General features: G+C 38.8%; 1 protein-coding gene across 1 annotated transcript in view; it reads right to left on the bottom strand.

Moving 5' to 3' along the window:
* The window catches only part of GALNT2 (polypeptide N-acetylgalactosaminyltransferase 2), a 257,214-nt gene that overhangs the window by 102,626 nt on the left and 137,095 nt on the right, over window positions 1-17,493 (bottom strand). The window contains exon 2 of the mRNA XM_069064891.1: window positions 8,517-8,610. Within this exon, the coding sequence (XP_068920992.1) occupies window positions 8,517-8,610 (94 nt within the window). The remainder of the gene's footprint in view (window positions 1-8,516; window positions 8,611-17,493) is intronic.

Genomic DNA, 17,493 nt, shown 5'->3' with positions numbered 1-17,493 from the left:
AGGTAAAGTAGTAAGTAGATGAAATGTATTCTTCGTTTGTACACACCAGGGTTACTCCTAGGATCCTGGGAAAAAAGTCGAGTAGTAGTATGGTGAACCCTTTTCTAGGAACCCCAGACCTGGCAGTGCGAGTACAGGTTAGGTCAGTAGGCCAAGCCAAAAAATTAGTGTAGGGGTCTGTGCCATACTTCTTAGGCTCCACATACACGCTTACCAAGATTGTAAGGTCCTTGAAGGCAAACCATGCTTCACTTTTGTCTTTGTAGCCCTAGTGCCTAGCAGAGTGTCTGCCACATGGTAGGTGGCTAATAAATGCTTATAATTGATTAACTGATTGACTGATGAACCCATATCTTCTAGAATCAATAACGTAGATGGTGGAACATGAGCCTTAGTGTTAATGAAAGGTCCTCACCTACCTGTGTACCTAATGGTAAATGGAGGGCTACAGTACTGCTATATTGACACTGACTAGAATAGGTATAGACTCCAAGCAGGGCAGGCAGTCCAGCCCAAGAAACTCAATACACCCTGTAAGCCCAGGAAACCCACACTCCAGATGGAAAGTCCAGTGAGAAGGTAGTGGACATCTCCCATCTGAATTGCTGCTTTGTGGAAAAGGAAGGCTACAGTCTTGGCAAAGCAGGTATAACCCCTGACACTGGAGATCCTAAGGTATTATATTTCCAGGGAAGGAAACTACCAAAAATCAGTTCCTTAACAGGCACAGGGAAATTTACCCTCACCACTCATCCCCAAAGGTAACAACAGTGCTGGTTCTACCCAAGCCCTAGGCTCCCAGCCAGGAGATAACCTGAATTCAGATCAGGACAGATTAGGAGCAGAGCCCCTAGTCTTCCGGCACAGCAACTCTGATCTCCAGGAAGCCATCCCCTCTAGGAAAGGAGCAAATTCCTTCCCGAGCTATTTATCAAAGGATACCAAATTACAATTATACTGATAAGCTTTGTTGCAGAAAAATGTGACTGACATTGTGAACAGAGGCCATTTCACAGTGAAGCAATTTCACAATAGTCAACAAAGGGAGGACAGCTGTTTCCTGGTCTCTACTGACACGGTTTGGATCTGAATGGGGAATTCAGAGAGCCTGAACCTACTAAGGCAAAGTGTTGGTACTCCTTAGTCTGGAGCTACTGATAAGAGGAAAATCCCCATGTATACCAAAATATTTATAGTAGTACTTTTTGTGATAGATGGAAATAAAGAAAATGCCTATCTATGGAAGAATGGCTAAATATATTGTAGTACATGAATTTAATGGAATATTACTGTGCTTGTTAGAAACGATGAATGTGATGAATGTAGAGAAGCATAGAAAGATATATTTGAACTGATGTCAAATAAAGTAAATGGAGCCAAGAAACCAATACACACAATAATTACAGAAATGTCAATAGATATTGACAAAAATCAAAAGTGAATGTAGCAAAATTATAAAGATAAGTGTGACTCAAAAGAAGAGTTATGAGCAGACATCCTCAACTAAACTCTTTCTGGAGGTGGGAGGTCCACAGGTGTTACACATTATGTAATGTTTTCTGACTTTTTCAATGAATTGATCAGTTGTGCTGATCTCTCTCTCTCTTTTTTTGTATTTGAAAATATTATTTGTCATACAGGATGGCCCTCTGGGAGAGGGAAGGATACTGGGGAAAACTATGATGTTGTAAAAAACAAAAGACATCAATAAAAGCCTTTTTAAAAAAATGATGGCCAAGGATCTTATCTCCACAGGTTCCCATCCGGGGCAAGACAGCTGGAAAGTAGGGGCCTAGCCACCATTTCTTAAATGTATTGTTTAACTGTGGATAAAGTCCTGCATCTGGAAAGGAAGACTGGAGTTAAAATCCTACCTCAGATACTCAGTAGCACTGAAACTCTTGGCAAGTCACTCAACTGCTCTAAACCCAGTTTCCTGGGGTTCAATGAGGTTAATAATAGTACCCAACTCTAAGGGTTGCTGTCAAGATCAAATGAGTAAATACATATAATGCACTCTGCAAACTTTAGAGTGCTATGAAATGTTAGTATTATTATTGGTTTTTGGGGGGGGGCAGGGGGAAGGCAGGGCAATTGGGGTTAAGTGACTTGCCCAAGGTCACAGGGCTAGTGAGTGTTATGTGTCTGAGGCCAGATTTGAACTCAGGTCCTCCTGACTCTAGGGCTAGTGTTCTATTCACTGTGCCACCTAGCTGCCCCAGTATTATTACTGTTAATTATTATTATACATTTAATGGAGCAGCTGGGGTAGTGAGAAACAATTCCATATAGAGGATAAAATGATGGAATTGGAATTAGGAAGATATGGATTGAAATACCATCCAAACATTTGGTCCTGGTCTTACTGGGCTCCATTTCCCTCATCTGTAAAATGAGGAGGCTCAGCTCCTTTCTAGTGCAGAATACATGATCTCTGATCCCATGATCCAGGAGCAGGGGGAGTTTGAAAAAGGGAACATGGCATAATCTGACCTTACGGAGTACCACAGTGACCAAAAGGGCAATATTAATGCCCTAGACTGGGATCCAGGTTCAGGAATTTTGCTCAAAGTCACTTCACATTACTTTACTTCCCTAATTATCTGTATACTAGTACTGGAAATCTATGAATCTGAATGAGAATTCAATTCGGTATACACCAAGAATTAAACTAGGCTCTCAGTACTGAGAAGTGGTGGAAGATGGGGAGGAGCACACAAGATAAATATGGCACAAGGAAGGAAGGCTGAAATACCCCAAAGGAGAAGTCCAAAAAAGTGTCATGAGAGATTGTGGGAGGAGGTTAGGGAAGGTTTAATATCCAAGATGTCATCTCGCAGCTGAACCTTGAAGTAAGGAAAGGATTAACATGGACAGAGACAGGGAGGGAGGTACCAGGTAGCCTATCCTCTCCATTAAGGTAGGATATCATAGGCAAACAAAGATGAGAGGCAGCAAAACAAGACCAAGAATGTGCAATAATACAATTTGGCTAAAGGACTGGATGAAGTTGGCCAAATAGATTGGAGCCAGATTGTGAAGGGTCTTTAATATGAAAATATTTTGCTGGAATTCCTAAACAACTCGTCCATTAGGGTGAAGTTTGTTGTAGCCATTGTGATAATAGAATAAAGAATCATAGTTTGAGAGTAGGATGAGAACTTCAGCAATCATCTAGTCCAAATAGGAATCCCTACTACAACATCCTCAACAAGTCATCATCCAAACTCCAATGAGACGGAATGCATTCCCTCTTCAGGCAGTCCATTCTACTTTGCACAGCTCAGTGGCAGCTAGGTGATACAGTGGATTGAGTGTTGGTCCTGGAACCAGGAAGACCTGAGTTTACATCCAGCCCTGTGTGACCCTGGGCAAGTCACTTAACCTTGGTCTGCTTCGTTTCCTCAACTGTAAAATGGGTATAATAATAGCACCTACCTCCCAGGGTTGTTGTAAGGATCAAATGAGACAATAATTGTGAAGGGCTTAGTACAGTACCTGGCATACAATAGCTGCTTAAAAATTCTTGCTTTCTTTCCTTCCTTTCTCCCCTCCCTCCCTCCCCAATTGTTAAGAAGTTTTTCTTCGGAGTGGCCAAGTGGCGCAGTGAGTAAGAGCACCGGCCCTGGAGTCGGGAGACCTGGGATCGGTTCCAGCCTCAGATACTTGGCACCCACACAAAATAACTAGCCGTGTAACCTTGAGCAAGTTACTTAACCCCAAATGCTTAAAAAAAAAAGTTTTTCTTCAACATATCACCGGCAGAATGTCTAATCCTTCTATATGATAGTCCTTCAAATATTTGAACATTTCTTTCCTCTTCCCCAAGTCTTCTCTTCTCCAGGCTAAACACCCCAGGTTTCTTCAGCCAAATCACATAAGACTAAGATTTAAGGCCCTTCACCACTCTTGCTGTCTTTAGATGCTGTAGCCATTTAACAGTGAGCTACTTGAGAATAGTGACAATTTTTTTTTAAATTTTCTTTATATCCCCAGCACTTAGCATAGCGCTAATAAATGATTACTGACTGATTAATCATTGCCCTTCCTAAACTTTGGTTTCTAGAACTGAAAAGAATGGCCCAGATGTGTTCTGAACAGGGGAGACATCCACTTTTTTCCAGATCTGTGATTTCACTGGTGTAAGAAATTACCAAGGTGAAAACTCCTACCAATGCCTATCAGCAATACAAACTTACAGTCTTAAAGGGTTATTGAGAGGTTAAATGTCTTATCCAAGTCACCAAGTCAGTCTGTAACAGAAAAGGAGTTGACCCTAGCTCTTTATAACTGAGTCTGGCACTTTTATTCACTTGGAGTGTAACACATCCCTCCTTATTCCTAAGAATTATGCTTCTCTTAATGCAGTCCAAGACTTCATTATCTTTTGGGGCTGCCAGATCACACTGCTGAATTCTATCAAGCTTGCTTTCCATTAAGACCCTCTGGTCTTCTTCTGACAAACTACTGGCTAACCATGCTTCCTCTAACCACGTACTTGTGAAGCTTGGTTATTTTTTTTTTAAACCAAGTTTAGGACTACATTTATCCCTACTGAATTCCATCTTATTAGCTCCAAATTCAATGCTCGAACCGGTCAAAAAGTTTGTTTTTTAAATTTTTCCTCTGCCAATAGAATATAAGTATGTTAAAGGCAGGGACTGTTTTGTTTCTGCCTTTGTATCCTCAGAGCCTAGGACAGTATCTAGAACATGGGAGATGCTTAATAAATGCTTGTTGAGTGAAGATCTTTTGAGATCTTTTAATTTTCTTTGTATCCCCAGCACTTAGCATAGTGCTAATAAATGATTACTGACTGATTGATCAATGCCCTTCCCAAACTGTGGTGTCTAGAACAGAAAAGAATTGCCCAGATGTGTTCTGAACAGGGGAGACACCCAATTTTTTCCAGATCTGTGATTTCACTGGTGTAAGAAATTACTGAGGTGAAAACTCCTACCAATGCCTATCAGCAATGCAACTTACAGTCTGGATCTAGCCTTCCAGATCCATGACCTCCGCCTTATCATAGACTTGTTCCATTCTTTCATCCCATATGTTGCCATATCTTGCTGTTTTTACCTTCATAACATCTTTCACAACTGACTCATTATCTCTAGTCATACAATAACCACTTTTGTCTGGGTTTCCATCACTTGTCAACTAGACCATTGGTCTCCCTGCTTCAAGTCTCTCCCATTCTAATCTTTTCTCCACACAAGGTACTTTTCCTTAAGTGCAGACCTGATTGTAGCATTCCCCAATTCAATAAATTCCAATGGCACCCTACTGCCCTTGGATAAGATACAAATTTTCCAGATTGACTTTTAAAGTCCTCCACATCCTGGTCCCAATCTATATTTCTAAAGTCATTATACATGATTCCTCTTTGCTCACTCTATGGTCCAGCCAAACTTTCCTCTCTGCTCATCAAATACAACACTTGGATTCCTATCTTTATGTCTTTGTACTGGGTGCTCCTCCCTGCTCAATCCAACATCATTTCTGCCTCATAGAATGAAGACCCAGTTCATCTTCTACACAAAGCCCTTTCTGATCTTCCCCAAAGGCAAATGCCCTCCCTGATTACTTTTTAAAAAATTGATTCTGGATATAGTTATTCTGTATACACTTATACATGCACACATTATCTCCACAGATACAATCTAAATATCTGGAGAATCGGGATTGTTTCATTTTTAAATCTGGTTTCCAGTTTATCTATTTCTTCTCTAAATTTTAATATCACCCCATTTGGGATTATTTTGGATTTGTTGACTTTCTAATTATTCAATTCATATTCAGCTCATTAATCCTCTCTCTTCTACTTTGTTAATACATGTTTTTAAGGATATAAATTTTCCCCTGAGGAGTGCTTTAGCTGCATCCTAGAAAATTTGGTATGTTATCTTCATTATCATTTTTTTCATATAATTATTAATTATTTCTATGATTTATTCTTTGACCTACTCATTATTTAGGATTTCTCTGTCTCTACTTGAGTCCATGTCTTTACTTTTTGCTCCCTGAAAGGATTGTTATATTTATCAAAATATGGTATACCAAGGATATGCTTGCTATTTCTGGAATACTTTATGCCCTATGGTCAATTTTGGTCAACGTATAGTCAAAGGCCCATATGGTGCTAAGAAATATGTATATTCTTTAGTAGTCCCATTTAGAATATACTGCAAATCTTTTATCTCTAGTTTCTCCAACAATTTGCTCAGTTTTTATACTTAATTTTTTATTTTTCTGTTCAATCTGTCCAAAACTGAGACAGGGACATTAAAATTCCTCACTATTATTATATTACCATTTGTGTGTTTTTGCAATTCAATTAATTTTCCTTTATGAATTTAGATGCTAAGACATTTGGAGCACAGGCAAGTTAATGTTAATATTGATCTACCATCTATAGTTTCTTTTTGGCCTGGTGTAGTTTCCTTGTTTATCTCCTTTGAAGTTGTGAATTTTTGTTTTTGCTTTTGTCTGTTAACATGATTGCAACTGCAGCTTTTTTTTTTAAATTTGCCTGATGCATAGTAAATTTTGTACCAGATCATTTTAATTCTATGTATGTCTTTGCTTTTGAGGTACATTTCTTGTAAGAAGCTGATTGTGGCATTTTGTTTTCTTATCCAATGTGTTACTTTTTTATTTTTCTGTATTATTTAATATATTTCCATTTAAAGTTATGCAAGTTAGGTTTCTATCTGCCTCTTTTTGTCTCTCACGTTTATTTTTCTGATTTGGAAGGCAGGGAAGGTTCATTTTCCTCTGTAAAGACAATGCTTTGTCTCTTCATTTATTTTTATTTAATCTTCTTTTGAACATGGTAGGTAAGTGCTTAAAAATGCTCATTTATTAATTGAGTTTCCCTCTATTCCCACCCATCCTCCATACAGGTACAGAACCAATACCCTCTTAGGACTAATCTGTCACTCTTTTATTCAATCAGCTCCAGTTACCTCACTATTGTCTTTAGGATTAAATATAAACTCCTCTATTTGGCTTTTTAAGTCCTTCACAACCGGAATCTCATTTTGAGCCTCATTATTCATTACTCTCCTTTCCAAATATAGAGGAAGGTTAGTCAAACTGGCCTTTCTTTGTTTCCCCCACATGACATTTCATCTCCCATCTGTGCTTTTGCACTGGCTGTCCTTGTTGAAAGCAATGTCCCTTCACTTCTGGCCCCCCCCCCCAATCCCCTTCCTTTAAGATTCAACTCAAGTATTTAAGTCATTCCTCATGCCATCACTTGCCCTCAGTCCCTAACTATGTTGCATTTAACAGCCTTGTATTTATTTTTTGTACGTGTATATATTTCTTCCTGTTCCTAGAATGCATTCCCATCTCACCTCTGTCTTTTGCGTTACTTTGGACAAGTCATTTAACCCCTCTGGGTTTCAGTTTCCTCATCTGTAAAATGAAGGGAATGGCCTTTAAGACAACTTCTATTTCTAAATCTATGACCCAATAGTGCTAATGATGACTGTATCACCCAGGATATTAAGCTATCCCTTCTAGTTTTGTATCATTTACAAATTTGATAATAATTCTATCTATGCCAGTAATTAACAAAAAATGTTAAACATACAAATCTAATCACATGGTGTGCTTTACTGGAAACCTCCTTCCAAGCTGACACTGAACCACTAACAACTATACTATTCTAAGACTGATCTGGAGATCACAAATCTCTAGCCATGCCCAATACCAACTGGGAAGAGGACAAGAGACAGAGACAGACAGAGAGATAGAGAGAGAGAGGGAAAGAGACAGACAGAGGGGTGAAGAGAATTTTATTATAGCTGGTACAGTAGAATGAGGTCACAGGAAGAAGGAAGAAGGTTCCTGGCAACCCAAAAGTACCTAGAACAAAAGTAGTAGTCAAAAGCTATTAGCAATATTTCAAAGATGGAGAAATCATTACAATCCTGTCTCTGAGATAATTAAATGCACAATAGATAAGGAAGGATGGTAGCTACTGGCCAGTGGATATTCCACATAATTGACCATATTTGCTAATAGAGAAAAGGCTCATTTTATTTTACAATCCAATATAAAGAGAACTAGAATTTAATGGTTGGGGATAGCATATGCCTTCAAGATTGCTCTTATTAGGATGGGAAAAATCCTCAAGCTTTAAAATAACACTATTTAAGTATAGTAGATATCTGAAAAGATTAAAAAAAACATTTTGGGACAAGTTAATTGATCCACAAAATTAAAAATGGATCCCAGATCTATATTATTGTTCTTATAAAGAAATACTCATTTCAATAACTATCATATACTAAGAGTTCCTCTAGGGCTCTCAAAATCATCTGATCCATCTCATCTGTGAAGTCGATACCTACCCCACATGGGCTACTTGCATAGTCTGCTGCCAAGTGCCCCACATTAGAACTCTGTAGGCAAAACAACAAGACTTTGCCATCTCTATTTTGGAATTAACATTGCCAGCTTCAAAGGATGGAACTGGCCAAGTAAGAATAATATCGTGATACCTGGAGGGAGAGTCTCCACATTTTGTGCTTTGTCGTCCCCATTGTTACTGTGCAGGTCTTTCTTTTTAATTGGGTCAATTTCATTCCAGTCCTCCTGGAGGAAAAGAAAAAAAGATACCAAATGGTTTTTTTGGTTTTTTTGCTCTTTAAACATATTCCCCATTCACTTTTACCCCCACCAATCTTATCAAAGTACTGAGAATGAAAGGGAAGAAAGGGGTGGTAATTATTTTCTTTCCAGTGATTTTTCTTTTTGTTGGTTCATATTGTCCTTTAACATCAGGCTCTGAGCAGAAATAATTTCAGGAACTCGAAGATAACTATTTGGACAGGGTAGGGATAGGCATGTAGAAAGTCATAAAGAAGAAATCATTAAGTCCACAGTGTAGTATAATTTTTTTTTAATTACACCTGTCAGATTCTTATTGATCCAATTCCTGCTCTGATGTCTCATCATAGGATGGAAACGTTGGTTCCCAAAGGCCATCATTGGAATGCCCTACCCAATAGGACAGGCTTCCAAAGTGGAACCAATGACAAGCTATTGCTATATTCCAAGGATTAGTGAAGCAAAGTTCAGAGATTGTCATTACTATAAATCACAGGGAATGAAGTTTTTTTCTACTACAATAGTCTACAACAGTAAAGACAGCCTAAGGAATTTCAGTTTCTATTTGTGGAGGGATTATCTACCCTGATAATACTAAACATAGTTACTAAAATTGATACAACGAATAAGCATTTATTAAATGCCTAGTAGGTCCTAGACACTGTCGTTCAGTCCTTTCTGTCGCCTCTTACTCTTTATGACCCATTTGGGGTTCCCTTGGCAAAAATACTGGAGTAGTTCGCCATTTCCTTCTCTATCTCATTTTATAGATCAGCAAGATTGTATCAGGAAGATACAGATTGAGGCAAACAGGGTTAAGTGACTTGCCCAGGACCACACTGTTGGTAAATGTCAGAGTGTTAGACACTTAGGAGCTAGGAGTCACCTTGAAGAAAGACACTCTGGTATATTGGTTCTCTCCTAGACTTGAAGTCAGGAAGACCAGGGTGTGAATTCCTCTACAGACATTTACTAGCTACACAGACTTGGCAAGTCCCTTAAACCTGTCTAAGCATCAGTTTCCTCATTTGCAAAATGATGGTAGTAAGATTTTTCTCACAGAATGATATATGAGATAATATAATGTTAAGAGCTTTATAACATTAAGAGCAACCTTAAAACACTCTATAAATGAGTTATTACTATCTTTTTATAGTTTATTTTTATTAATGCCTTTTCTTTGAGTTTGGCACAACACTACCTATGCTATTTAAATTCACTCTACCTCCAGTATTCTACAAAAAAACAAAAGGAGAAAAACATTGTTTTTTTTTCAATAAGGCTCACTCACTAAGGCCCCTCTAGAACCACTTCTCAGCCAATGGAATGAAACTATGCATGGAGGATCAAACATGCATCTAGGGTGCCTTGATACCTTTTCTGTTCAGTGAATTTACTTATAGAAAATTTTATCAATGAAAAATCAGACTAAACAATAATACCACTATTGAAGATCTGACTGCATTTTCCATATACCTTCAACACGGTTCCCGAAACCTTATTCACATTTCCTTCTTATACAGCCCAAATGAGAAATATCCCATGACTAACAATTATCTCATTTTGTCTACTGTACGTCAAGTATTGTCATCTAGCCATTTTTTTAAAAAAGAAAAGCAATATTCCCATACATCTGATCAGTGGTAATAAACCAACCTTCAGAGAGAGAGAACCAACCAACCAACAGCATGAACTCATTCAGCCAGATCTGAATATTTAAAACATTATAGGCTATGAGGTTTGGAAAACTTTTGCACTGGAAACATTTTAGCTCTTTAAATTACAATGTACACAGTGGGCTTAACTACCTAGTGAAATAATTTGGCAATCAAGCCAAGAGACTTTTTTTCTAAACAAATGCAAATTCCTCAGCCAAACTAGAGCCACATTTCCATTCAAAAGTGATATGGGTATTTACTAAGAGAGTAGTCCCTAAGCCTCCTTCCTGCCTCTGAGCTCAGCCTTCCTTTAGTTTTTAATCCTGCAATGAAGCGATCAAGCTAAAGTTACCAAATCAGTGTTGTCATGGAAATAACAGGTTACTGTGTCACGAGCAGAATCATGAATTCACTGAAAAATCGAGCATAAAAAGCCTAAGGTTCAGGAGAGAACCAGTCTTTAAAAACCTTAACTAATTAACCTGGATCTTTTTGTTTTAAAGTCAATCTTGTGTCAGCAAACTTTCAAACATGAAGTGGAAAGTGACAACCTCTGTTCTTCCACGGATCTTATGATTACAGGAACACAATTTTAACCATGTCGTTCCCTTCCTCAAGAACTGCAGTGACTCCCTATTGCTTCTAAAATAAAATACAAATTCATCTCTTTGGTATTTAAAGTCCTTCATAATCTGCGAAGAGTCTTTGCTCAGGAGTTGGAGGACCCAGGTTTAAATCCCACTTCTAACTCTTCCCCACAACGATGTCAGGCAAATCCCTTAACCTCCCCAAGCCTCGGTGCTCTTATCTGCAAAAGGAAAGGGTTAGATGAGATGGCTATGAGATTCCATCCAACTTAACATGTCTTTGTTAATTGTTGTTATTAATGATGTTATTGACCAGTTCAACATTTTTATTCTTCATCACCTACTTCTCATTACAGGCTTATTTGCTATTACCTGTATATTCTATCTCTTATCTTGGTATCTTAGCACAAGATTTATATATGTCCATGGAATGGTATCCTCATTGCCTAGCACCATGCCTGGCACATAACAGGCCCTTCATAATATTGAGCTGAGTTGTTGTTTGTTCTTTATTCACAAAGAGGACCATTACATCAGGGAGATGATGCCATGACTTGTAAGTGAATTGGATTTCAGTGAAGGAGGGCTGTGCAAAGTCACCAGCCTCACTTTGTCCTTTGGAGCATCTGGGTCCAGTGGCAAGAAGTGGGCCCCACTGAGATGAGTAGAGCTGAATGATTAAAAGGATTCCCACGAAGTGGAGCCAGCATGTCACTCCAGATCTGCCTGGTTGCAGAAAAATTGCCTTAAGTTCATCTTGCCACAGGAGAGTCACAAGCCACTGGCCACATTTTTCAAATTTAAGAATAATGCTATCATCTTCAATGAAGTTTCACCAGACTGCATTTTCAGATCATCTACCACTTGGCTCTGGGGGTTGAACTTCCTTTTCCTAAGAAACAAAATCTACCACCATCCATAGTTAAACATGACCCACCCACATCCCTCACAAAGCAAGGTTTGAGAATAGGAGGCAAGAGGAAATCGCAACAGCCCTAAATAAAACTGAAAAATTTGCTTTTAGTACCCCTAAGTCTTTCCTTTATGTGTCTTTTATTTAGGTTCTTTGGCAACTTCCTCCAAATATAACATGACACAGAACCTTCCAGTCCCAAGCTATCAAAAATAACCTCTAGTTGTAAAATTTAAAGCATTAGCTTGCTCAGTAAGCCCAGTAAGGGCTCTCTTGGGGTGCCCTGAACTGACACCATTTGAAGACAGCTTTCTCATGTGTAAAGATGCCTGTCTATTTGTGCATAAAACAGCCCCATTAAATTACTACATTGATCTTCAGAACCAAAACACTAATAACAGTGGCAGCTAGATACCATGGCTAGTAGCCTAGACCTGGAGTCAGGAAGACCTGAGTTCAAATTTGACCACAGATACTTAATAGTTGTGTGACCTAGGACAACTCATTTAATCTTTGCTTCAGTTTTTTCATCTGTAAAACAGGGATAAAATAGTACCCTGGTCATTTGGTGGTTGGGAGGATAAAATGAGATACTTGTAAAGTGCTTTGCAAACAATAAAGTATTCTGTAAACACTAGTAGTAATTGTAATAATATTAAATATTATAATTAATTTATTTCACAATTGATTGTTGTAATATACTATATTATTACTATAGCAGAGAATTCATCTAAGGAAAGTTGTGGGAGTCAAATATGCAAAAAAAAAAAAAAATCCCATACCAAAAAAGAAAGTAGAGTTCCGAGAAATCCTTGTCAGAGTTATGGTATAGCAAGTAAAAACTCCACTGTGTTTCAAAAAGCTGAACTGATTATTTGGGTACAGAGTTAAGTATTGAATATAATATTAACTGTCACCTGATAAAGCAAAACAATAGTGAACCAACAGATTTCAGATCTGTACCAAAAAAGTAAATGGTCACATTCAATTGTCCATTGAAGTGACTGATGTCCACTGATATGTCAACCAAGCAGCAAGCCAATGCCTATGCATACAGTACAACCTAGTTCACTGCCTAGCCAATTGTGACAGCCCAACGCCTATCTTAATTAAGCCCATCCTTTCTCACAAACCTTCACTGAAGAGCACTAGAGCTGGATGGATCTGGGAACTTGTTGGTTATGGCAAGTCCCTTAAACTCTCTAGGTCTCAGTTTCCTTAACTGTTAAAAAAAAAAGGGTTGGACTAGAAGACTTCTCAAGTCCCTTACAGCTTTGAAAATTCTATTCTGTCACTCATCACTATTCGATTTATGAACACCATTCTATCATCTGCAATGGTTGCCCATACTGTGACTGTTTTGACTCTTCACTAATTCAATTAGGATCACAGATTTAAAACTACACAGGACCTCAAAGGCCATCTAGTTCAATACCTTTCATTTACAGGTGAGGAAACTGAGGCTCTTAGCAGTAAAATGTCTTGCCCAAAGGTAATAAATACCAGAGCTAGGATTTCTGCACAGGTGCTCTGACAACTAGCACTTTATTATATTATTGTCCCATACTGCCTGCTTCCTCTATGTAAGTCTTGTCTCCCACAAAAGGTTTTAAACCACTCTATGTAGAGGTCTGGATCACCGAAAACCTCCACAGGGAGATGCCTTGAGGCAAGTGCTTCCTTGACTGTCTTCTAGGTAGCACAAGGGGTGGAGTCTGGGCTCACCACAAAAGGAGGAGCAGGTGAAACGCCCTGTTCTAGTGGTTTCATTTGCAGAGGATTTCTATGTTACTGGAAGAAGTGTTTAACCATATTGTTCTATGAATCTTTCTTTCCTTTGTTTCGAAATATTCATTTAAAAAACACTTGTTGATTGAGGGGGGAAAAGGTAGGAATGAGGTCATACATTTTTCTTGTACTCCCCCATGGGACCAACCAGGCACAGTGTAAAGTGCCCCATAAATACTTGTTAGAAAGAAATAAATGTGTATCTGATTCTCTAGATGTCTGCTTTGTCTGAACTGCTTTGTAGTCTGAGGCTGACTCTTTCACAAGACCTCTTCATCCTCTTTCCCATATATTTACATATGTTGACAAGGAAATGGGTGGTTAAAAGGAAGATATCAATGCACAGGAAATGGGTGGTGTCAGTTCATAAATGGAGATGTCAATACACAGAAAAAAAAAAAAAACCTTTCCCTGTTATTCAAATACAGGTATCTTCAGGTCACAGACCCTCCCAATAGATCAGATTATATTTGCCTTGTTAGAAGAAAACTGACAGTGATGGTCAGGCCTTCCTTCCTTTTAGTGACAAGTATATATCATTTGGTTTAAAGAGGAACGGTTCAGTATGATGCCAGGTCAAAAATGGCAGAGAATTTTAACTCCCTAAACCAATGAAGATGCTTTTACTCTCTATGATTCAGATCAATGTCAGGTTTGAGGGTGGAGAGGTGTTCATGTTGAATACATAATGACGACGATATAGGTGGGTGATGCTTTTAAAATACATGGTCTGACCACGTCAAGAAACTTCCCTAGTAGGGAAAGCTGATTCTACACCACTTTGTCAAAAGAAAAACTCTGGCCTTTTAAACATGACACTTTCCCTGATCTTCTCTCCCATTAGCTAAAAATGACCTCTATCTTCTTAAATTGTTCAGGCGACTCTGTTTCCCATGTACTTAATCATTTTCTTAAACATTTATTTAAATACATGCCTTGAGAGCAGGAGCTGATTGTTCTTACTGTATAAATTCAGTAGCTAGTAGCTAGGATTTTTTCTGTGAAATTCAGATTCAGTCTAAGGCCACACTTGAGGACCTAGAGAGCCACATGTGGCCTTGAGATTGCAGATTCCTCAACCCTGCCTTATGTTATATAAATGTTTGCTAGATTGAATTTGGACCTTGGGCAAGTCACCTAACCTCTTCAGGTCCTTCTCCTCGTGTGTAAAATAAGGCATTTGGGCCAGTAGTGCAGTAGAGAGCTGGCCTGGAGCTGGAGGACTTGAGTTCAAATCTGCCCTCAGAAACTTGGGAGCTGTATGACCCTGGGCAAGTCACTTATCTTCTGCCTGCTTCAGTCCCCTCAATTGCAAAATGGGGTTGGTAACAGCACTTCACTCATAAGGTTGTTGTGAGAATCAAAAGAGAGATTTGTGAAGTACTTAGTAAATACCTGGTGTCTTCCCCAACCCTTCCCTTCTCTATGAAACTGGCATAAGGTAATTGGAGTCCATACACAGAGTCCCCAGTAGGGCACAATCTGAGAATTTAAGGATGGGCAAGCTTTTAAAAAATCAATACAAAATTAAGAACCAAAGAACCTAGGTTCAAATCCTAGCCCTGCCAATTATGAAGTATGATCATGGGCCTCAGTTTCCGCATCTGTGAAAACGAGAGGAATTGGAACAAATGACCTTTAAGGCCCCTTGCTGTTTTCAATCCTAGGACACTATGGATATGCTCGGCTGGAAGTAACCCAATGAATGAGCCACTGATGAGAAAAGGGCTTTCTTCTAAGTTCCCTCAGGGAGATTCCAATCAAAAATGTAACTAATATACAACTAATCTGCTAGACTGCATTGTAACTTGACAGTAATATTGTTATAACAGAAATGTGGAGGCTTTCATGGAATCTGGAACATGAAACAGTCCAAAAGTAGGCATTTATCATTGTTGTTCAGTTACTTTAACTGTGTCTGATTCTTTGTGATCCCTTTTGGGGTGTTCTTGGCAAAGATGCTAGAGTACTTTGTGATTTCCTTCTCCAGATCATTTTACCGATAAGGAAACTGAGGCAAAAAGGGTTAAATGACTTGCACACAGCTAGTGAGTGTCCAAGGCCTAATTTGAACTCAGATTTTCCTGACTCCAGGCCAGGTGCTCTATCCACTGCACCACCTAGTTGCCCGCACTTAATCATTGCCTCTCCAATACTTTCTCTATTACACAGAAGGAAGTGGGCCCTGACCAGCAGGTGTATGCCTATAAGCAGGAAGGTGTCTGTACATAGTAGAGATCCAAGATGATCTTTCTTTTAAGATTGAACCTTTTTTATTCTTACTATTTTCACCAAACATTCTTCTACTACAAATCTGATTTTATAAGTAGTCTTTCCTACTGGGAAAAAAACGTATGGCCCAGCTAACAAGTATCTCAGTTACATTTCTTATTGAAAATTAAGAAATTGACATTCTAGTTTATTAATCAATTGTGTCAGTTGGGTTCAAAAGAATCAGTTCCTACATCTGGGTGGGATAATAAAATGTAGTTCCTCGGATTTCAGAGCTGAGGGCCAGCCCATATCCACAGGGTATAACAAAAGTCTTATGTTAATTTTATTTCTATCTAAAATGCCACTGGCATTCCAGCAAATTGGCATGTTTTCAGAATAGGCAATTCCAACAGATTTGCTTTACAGGCTACTTATGAAAAATAATGTCACGTAAATGTCCACCAGCTGCAATACAAAGCTCAGCTCTAAAAAGAATAGGAAACAGGATTGAGAGTTTGAATGGATCTTTGGAGACCTAGTTTGAATCACTGATTTTACAAATGGGGAAAGTGAAGTGCAAGGATGGTAAATATCTTACCAAAGACAACAACCTCTCTTCCCCTACTTCCTACAAAACTTCTTATTTGATGCCCCACTTTGAAAAAACAAGTTATGCCAAGGGTTTTACAGTATATAAAATAAATGTTTATCCTTCTGTAAAGTTGACTGATACATGTCTCTGACGGATGGATCTCTCTCCCCAGGGACATACTGGGGATGGGGACCCAAAGAAGTTCAACTGACATATTGCTCACTGGGTCTGACTGAACAGCTATCACTGTCTCTTGCCTACAACTTACACATGCTGTATAAGGGTATGAGAGCAATCGAGCCATGAGGCTCAAGAGGAATGGACACCGCTCAACCCCCCACCAGAACGACAATGTTGGGAGACAATGGAAAACAGAATTCCTCCACAATCCCTCCTGGCCTCTCTCATTCCCCTGGCACTCTCTCAGTCTTCTCAAACCCAGGAAAAATGATTACTCATTGAGATGGGGCAAGAGTGGAATTATTCATTGAATTAGGGGAAGATTTGGAGGACCTGGGCATAATTACTCATGCATTCATCCCGTGACTCACCAATACTGCCACACAAAGGCTAGTATTGGTCCCCATGATCTACTTTACCATATATTAGCAATCTGTAGTCCTGGTCTACCTCTGACTCTTCCCAGTTCATGGCATACAAATCTTCTAACACATTACTCCAAAATAAGGAACAAATTAAAGCTGATGTTTTAAAAATTTATTATAGATTTTATCTACTAGATCGTAAGCTCCAGGACCTAGCACAATGTTCTACATACAGAAGGCACTTAATAAACAGGAGTGCTGAGCTTTTGTTGTCCTTGTAACATTTATGCAAAGCGGGGGATGAGTGGAGAGCAAGAACGTGAAAAATGTTCCCAGGTTGCTCAGAAGCAGTCTCAAACACTGTGGCATAAGAAGGTATTTGGAAACACAGAATTTCAGAGCTGGAAAAGAACCTTAAAGCTTATAAAATCAAGGTGTCTCTAGCCTTTTCTGGATGAGTAGTCATTCATCTTTTTCTATATCCAAAGTCTTAGGATGATCTCACAAGATAATCAGTAGGGAGAGGTGATGCTGACTCAGAGAGGAGGGGTTAAGGTTTTTTAGCTCTACC

The sequence above is a fragment of the Petaurus breviceps genome, unplaced genomic scaffold (assembly GCF_028583685.1).
Source record: "Petaurus breviceps papuanus isolate PSGF00001 unplaced genomic scaffold, PetGlider_PUasm1.0 90650, whole genome shotgun sequence".
Lineage (NCBI taxonomy): Eukaryota > Metazoa > Chordata > Mammalia > Diprotodontia > Petauridae > Petaurus > Petaurus breviceps.
Note: the sequence above shows the minus strand (reverse complement) of the source record. Positions and strands in the feature narration are given on the sequence as shown.